Genomic DNA, 7,622 nt, shown 5'->3' on the forward strand with positions numbered 1-7,622 from the left:
AATTAAACTGTGATTGTGTAAAACCACATGTGGGGTGCTTCCTCATTTTTTGGACCCAATCATCCTCCCAAAAAATCCACTTATTACTGAGCCATCCCTCTCATATCCCACCAATCTGGAACCCATCATCAAACAATTTAGTCCTTCGAGCCGGATTAGTGGGGTAATTTTTATTTGGTGGTTTATCGCGTTTTTTCTGGAGTGAATGGTAAGCGTCGCATTTCGTGGTACTCAACCGACGGCTCCATTCAACGCTCGACTCCAGGCTCATCCGACGCGACGGTGCTTAACTGCACATCCAGATCCGCTCCACCGCGGGATTATTTGAATGGGAGTCATCAGTTGGCACTCACGGAATTCTCACCAACTGCAACCAGTCTCCTGCATTCTCAACTAGCTTAGCTCAACTTGGTGTGATTAGCTAACTAGCCTACTCTCTTCTTCGTTTTTTAAATTTTGTTACAGGGTTTTCTAATTTTTTCTACCAATTCTGTGATTTTTCTCCTACCATGGCATCGTTCGAAGAAACGGTCGGTCTCAACGTTTCTAGAGCTGTATTTTTAGAGCGTGTTCATAAAGAGCTACTCACTGAAGAGGCCGCTCAATTCTCTATATCGAATCTTCAATCAAGGCTGGAGATTCTCGAGAGCCATTGGGAGAAGTTTGAAAGCACTCACGAGAAACTCGTCGCCAGCAGTGGGAAGATTGAAGGCGTCTTTGAATTGCTTTCCTTCATTGACAAATGCTTCGACATCAGTATCGGGCATTACCATGAGACGCGTGGTATTTTGAATCAGCTGATCGACAAGCGGGGGGTTTCGTCCACCTCTCGTCGTTCGATGTTATGTGGCACTGCATAATCCACGTATTCCAAACGTTATATTCTTGAGATCTCGGTGCCGAAGGGAAGTACGCGGACTAGCGCTCATTTACGGATTTTTCATCATCATTGGTCGGCTCAAACCCGTATCTCTCCAACGTCGAGAAGATGCATTACCTGCGTACCAGTCTCTCTAATGAGCCAGCTCAGATCGTCTCGAATCTGACTATCTCAAATGATTCGTTCTCGACTGCTTGGGAGCTCCTGTTGACTGACTACGAGAACAAGCGACTGCTCATCTCAGCGCACCTGGAACAGCTCTTGAATCCTCCTGCAAGGTCTCATATCGCCAAGAATTAAATGCCTTGATCACCGTGGTCTTCGAGGCGTTGCATGCTCTTGAAACTCTGGCATCACCTATAATACAATGGGATCAAGTGGTCCACACTGCGGTTCAATGGCTCAGTTCGAAGTTCCGTGAAGCATGGGAGGTTAAGGTTAAGTCCTCCAATGATTACGCCAACTTCTCGGACTTCAAGGGGTTCCTCACCGACAGAGCACGCGCAATGGAGAGCATTGAGATCAACTCGCTCGATCAATCGTCCAGCTCCAGTAAGAACACTCAGGCTCAGGTTAAGCAGGCAGACACTGCTCGGGTCAACACTGTCACCACTTAATCCAGTCGATCAGGTCATTCAGCTCCCACCAAACCCACCACTGGCAAGGTCCCCTATCCCTGCTCAGCTTGCGAGGGTAACCATTACCTGTCATCCTGCACCCTGTTCAAGGCACTGACGTTAGAAGGTCGTTGTGATGTGGCTGAACGACAATACCACTGCTTCAACTGCTTGGGACGTCACGGGGTGAAGGATTGTCGGTCAAAGCTCAACTGCCAACTCTGTGTTGGGCACCACCACTCACTGCTCCACCCAACATCATCGAGTCACCCATAACGGGCAACACCAGCCGTTCAGCAGACTCAGACCTCGACGCCCAGCTCACCCCCAAGGAGAAGCGTACCAGCGGTCACGTACACTCACTCGAACGACTCTGCTCCGTCCGTGTCAGGGACACCGGGGACATTGGAGTGAAGCTCAGTCGCTCAGAATGCCGTCTCCAGCTGAGGTCAACAGAACGACTCAGGATTAGCTCAGGATTTCCGTCCTGGGGTTCTCCTGGCTACAAGCATCGCCTTCTTGGTATGTCCAGGCCGACCAGCTCATCAGGTTCGTGTACTCATCGACCCCGGGTTGGAAGTCTCCACCATCTCAGACCAGATCCTCCATCAGCTTTAATGCGAAGACCTCAACGTTCTTCGCATCAAATTCTGGACTCAGAAGGAGGTTCCAGAATCACCAAAGCGTCAGCTTACTGATGAGGAGGCCTAGTGCGAGGAGCACTTCAGGCCCACTCACTCCAGGGACAACTCAGGCCGTTAAGTTGCGTGTTTTGCTCCAGCTTGTCGAAGACGAAGGGTCGAAGTACCCTCTCTCTGTGGAACGGCTTATCAAGGGGAGATATGTGGACGATATATGCGGAGGAGCTGATTCTGAAGACGGACTTCTTCGAACAGCTCATCAGGTAACTCGACTTTGTTTGTCAGGCGGCTTCCCATTAACCAGATGGAATTCAAATAGTCCAGCTCTGCTTAATTCGCTCAGTCCTGATAGCGCCCCTCAAGGACATCGAACCTTCGAAGACAAGGACTCACCCGCCAAGATCTTGGGGGTTTCATGGCATCCCGGCACGGACCGCTTCACCTTTTCAATCTCACTGCCTAAAACTGACTCAATCACGAAGAGAATCATCCTCTCGGAAATCACTCAACTCTTCGATCCACTTGGCTTCCTAATACCAGTGGTAATTCACGCCAAGATCTTATTACAAGCTCTTTGGATCGAGAAACTGGGATGGGACGAACCAGTTTTCTCGATAACTGCCAAGCAATGGGGGCAATTCAGGAACGAACTCACGCAGTTGTCGAAGATCACGATACCTCGGTGGATTGGACTGCTCACAGACTCCGTTATGGAAATACACGGATTCTCCGATGCCTCACAACTCGCAATGTCAGCCGTAGTTTATCTCAAGGTCTTCAACAAAAATGAAGAACTTCGAATCATACTCGTCTGCTCCAATACTAAGGTGGCATCGCTCAAGAGGCTGACAATTCCACGCCTGGTACTCACTGCAGCTCTTCTCCTGGCCAAGTTGGTCAAATACGTTCAGGAACAACTCAACCTCACTAATACCACCACCTATCTCTGGACCGACTCATCGGTCACACTGACGTGGATCAACTGACACTCATTAAGGTGGAAGAAATTTGTGAAAAACCGGGTATCACTAATCCAAGAGCTCACTCAGCACGCTCATTGGAGATTGGTACCAGGCAAGGACAATCCTGCAAACTGTGCTACTCGAGGTCTATCACCATCGAAACTGGCAGCGCATAACCTATGGTGGACAGGATCACCGTGCCTTAATCACGACAACTCATCATGGCCGACTCATGTCTTGGAAAAAGACCTCAACGTAAACCTCGAGGAAAAACCAGAAGTTCTACTACATGTGCACGCACAACCACTCGCTCTCTGAGATCTCATCGACAGATTTTCATCTTTCAACCGCCTGCTCAGGGTCACCGCAATCTGCCGAAGATTCATCGTTCGGCTCCGGAGAGTTCCGAAATCTTCTCTATATTATCCACTCACTCTTGGTGATATTGAAGAGGCTCGCATCATCTGGATTAAGCTCACTCAGGCGCTCATCTCAAGGACGAACTCAGAACTATCTCCAGAGGTGGGTGATTCACCAAGTCTCACCCTCTCACGAAGCTCACACCATTCATCGATCGCTAAGGGGTCCTAAGAGTTAGAGGTCGACTGAAGTTCGCTCACATCCACCCAGAGAGCAGAAATGAGGCAATCCTTCCGAAGGAATTTCAATTGGCTCAACTACTTATCGGATAAGCTCATCTGCAAACGCTAAACAGAGGCACTCAGCTCACGCTTAGTCAGCTCAGGTGTAGCTATTGGATACTCGGAGGCCGGGCACCAGTAGGCTCCTTCATTCTCAGGTGCGTAACATGCGCCCGCCAACGTGGAGCACTGGCTCAACAGCTCATGGGTCCGTTACCACCAGCTAGACTCACGCCCGCTCGTGCCTTTCTCAACACTGGAGTCGACTATGCCGGCCCAGTGTCACTCACGTCATGGAAGAGGCGGGGTCATGAATCGTATAAGGGCTAGTTGGCAATCTTCGTCTGCATGGCCACCTCAGCGATACATTCAGAGGTCATATCAGACTACTCAGCCGAAGGATTCATCGCAGCCTATCGTTGGTTCACGAGTCGTCGTGGAATATGTAAATCCTTGTTCAGCGACTATGCTACCAACTTCCTCGGTGCGGACAAGGAACTCAAATGACATTTCCCTCTAGGATCCTCAGAAATAAGACAGCTCGCTCATCTACTGCTCAACGATGGAACTCAGTGGTATTTCAACCCTCCTGGAGCACCTCACTTCGAAGGGAAATGGGATGCGGCGTTAAAATCGGTAAAACATGATCTCACTCGGACAATCAGAAGAGATCCACTCACGATTGAAGAACTCACGACTTTACTGGCTCAAATCGAGGCCGTTCTCAATTCTCGACCACTAGAATCCCTCACCGATGACCCTGAAGACTGCTCCGCCTTGACACCAGGACATTTCCTCATCGGTCCGGCTCCCACCACTCTTCCGGAACCCTCACTGAAACAGCTCGACGTCTCTCGACTCTCCAGGTGACAGCTAATTCAACAACGTCTTCAAGAATTCTGGAATAGAATTCTGAATTCTGGTTCACTGGATATCTACAACGACTGCAATCAATTTCCAAGTGGCACCACCCGACTCATCAAATCAAGATTGGATCACTGGTTCTACTCACTGACGAGAGATTCCCGCCAACCAAATGCCCTCTCGCCCGGGTGCCTGCTCTTCATCCAGGGAACGACGGACTCACCAGAGTAGTCACCATCAAGATGGCTCAGACCACGCTAACGAGACCAATCGCCAAGCTTGCACTCTTGCCGATCTGACCATCCGAAGAGTAGAACCAGGTCATCTCACCGACGAAGTCTCAAGGCCCTTCACCTCGAGATCTCAACAACCGTGATGGATTTACCCCCCGGAACAACCGATGAGATTCGGAGTGAAGATGAGGAGATCCGAGTCTGGACAGGATTTACGACTTGGTGATTCTCATGCTTGGCCACCAACGCCTACCGGACAGCTCAATGGCTGAAAAACATAAACCCTTTACTGGGACACCTTGATATTTTCTATTGGTTACAGCTCACTTTCATAGGCTATGTCATCAGTCAACTCTAGTTGCTAATCGTGGGAAAGAATGTTTGAAATCGGTCAATATCAAGGGGGCCACTAGGCCACGTTTAACATGGGGTAACAATGGCTCGATGGCAGCACCTGATGGACCACCTCGCCGTTACCGACCCAATACACACAACAACGCATTTCCACGCCTCACTACTTACTTAGGCATCGTCTCCGATCGCGTATACATCGCGCCTTATCGCCCGCTCTGTTCTTTATTGATTATTCGGTCCACTCATTCTTCAAAGTGTAGTTGAACTCAACTTAATTATTGCTCAATACAACGCTCATTATTATCATTCATAACATTTTTTGACTATTGTAACATTTAAGTGAAAATTAAACTGTGATTGTGTAAAACCACGTGTGTGAAGCTTCCTCATTTTTTGGACCCAATTATCCTCCCCAAAAATACACTCCTTACTCATCAGCCATGCCTTTCATATCTCAAAAAAATTGAACCCCTCATCAAACATTCATCAACAACTCTTGACAACCAAACGTCCACCTATCGTTCTATTCTCTTCAACCCTTCCCCACAATATGTGGATTATTTCAAATACTTGTTTAATGAAATTCCCAAAATTTCACGACATTTCTGATGGTTAGGTTTTGACCAAGGGACTGCCCTTGGTCAGAACATCACCCCCCATCTCATTTGTAGACACGTATTCTAACTTCGGATCATTGTTACTGTTGACTATGCTCACAGCGTGATGTTTCACGACGACGTGTTTTGTTCGATTGTGCAAAAAAAAGTTCTCAGCCACTTTCAGAGCCCTATTGTTGTCACACATCAATTTTCCTCTGGCACGATTTTCAAAACCCAACTCGACCAGAAAACATTGTAGATATGCAGCTTCCTTAGTAGCCTCGTTCAATGCCATACATTCAGCCTCCATTGACGATAAAGCAACTGTTTTCTGATTTTTAAACTCATTGGAAATTGTACATTCTCCTAGAATAAATGCAAATCCAGTTTATGATTTCCTATTATCAACGCAGCTCACCCAGCAGTGGTTCTGATGTCTTCCTGTATTTCAATACGACATCTCGTATGCCCTTCAATTATCTGAGTACACTTTTCGCAGCGATCCAATGTGTTTTTACGTAGCATGAGTTGTATTGACTGAGATAACTCACAGCGCGACTGATATCTGGCCTTGTACATACAGAGAGATACATCAATGATTCCACAAGTTTTCTGTACTGTAGATCCTTCCATTTTTCGAGTTCTGTACTGTCTTCACATTTGATCAATCTTGTTCCCAGTTGAATTGCAGTAGTTACGGGTTTGGAGTCCATCATTTCGAATTTCTCGAGAACATTGTTCAAGTATCCCTTCTGTGTCATGATTATTCTCTCCTTTTTTCTCAAAAATTCTACCCCCAACCAATATTGTACATTTCCAAGATTCTTGAATTCGAAAACGCCTGATAACTGTCTTTCAAAATCTGTAATCAATTTCTCCTGTTCCGAAACGACTAGAATGTCGTCTATATAAATGACAACGATGAATATTCTTTCCCCTCGTCCCAAATAGAATACACAGGGGTCATTCTTCGATTGTGTTAATCCAAAATTTCCGACTTCTTCACATAATATCTCGTACCAACTCCTTCCAGACTGACGTAATCTACACATCGCGTTCTTCATCTCACAAACTTGATCCCCTTTCTGAAAATTATGGAGCATAATTCTTATTTTTCTACTAATTTCACTCCCTTCAGGTTCTGTTCTAATAATTTTTTTATGATCCTTTCTGAACAGTCTGGTACTTCCATGTAAATTTTCTCGTGTAGAATTCCATTCAAATATGCAGTAGTCACGTCGAATTGTTTTATGTCCAGTTGATACTCTGCTGCAAGTGACGTGATCATTCTTATGGAATTTTGAGGAGCTACTGGAGCAAAAATCACGTTGTAGTCTATACCGAGATGTTGAGTGAAACCCCTCGCTACAATTCTCGCCTTCCTCTTCTCCGAAGTTCCATCAAAATTGTAATTGTTTCTCAGGACTTCCTACGATTTTTTCTTTTTCTGGCACATCGACTAATTTCCAAGTATCATTCTTGATGATGGATTTCATCTCTGATGCCATTACTTCCAGCCATGCCTCTGAGTCTGGTCTCTTCCAAACAGTCATCGATTTCTTCTGCATGTCCGATTCTCGTTTCTCTTGTGACAGGTTTTATTTGGAATTCGACATCTCTTCCTTCTCGATATTCTCTTGATCCTCCAGATGTATCAGTAGTTTTTGGATTCATTCTCAAGTTGATTTTGGACTCATTTATGAATTTAACATCTTTCGTCACGTCAATCCGTCTCTCTTCAGAAATCCAAACTCTGTATGCCTTGGATTTCACAGAATATCCAACGAAGATTCCCTTTGTATTTCGAACATCAAATTTTCCAGGGTTCTGC

At 46.4% G+C, this 7,622-nt stretch overlaps 1 protein-coding gene across 1 annotated transcript; it reads left to right on the plus strand.

The window, feature by feature from the left end:
- The first annotated feature begins 2,194 nt into the window (after positions 1 to 2,194).
- Positions 2,195 to 3,124, plus strand: LOC107039047. Its single transcript, XM_015258486.1, has one exon. It carries the CDS (start codon positions 2,195 to 2,197, stop codon positions 3,122 to 3,124), a length of 930 nt encoding a protein of 309 aa, XP_015113972.1.
- Positions 3,125 to 7,622: the final 4,498 nt, after the last annotated feature.

Source organism: Diachasma alloeum, unplaced genomic scaffold (assembly GCF_001412515.2).
Source record: "Diachasma alloeum isolate Michigan unplaced genomic scaffold, Dall2.0 Dall_scaffold_00290, whole genome shotgun sequence".
NCBI classification, from domain to species: domain Eukaryota; kingdom Metazoa; phylum Arthropoda; class Insecta; order Hymenoptera; family Braconidae; genus Diachasma; species Diachasma alloeum.

Bases quoted from the DNA above. Each gene is read 5' to 3' on its own strand.
- LOC107039047 (XM_015258486.1), top strand. From the start codon at position 2,195: ATGAGGAGGCCTAGTGCGAGGAGCACTTCAGGCCCACTCACTCCAGGG.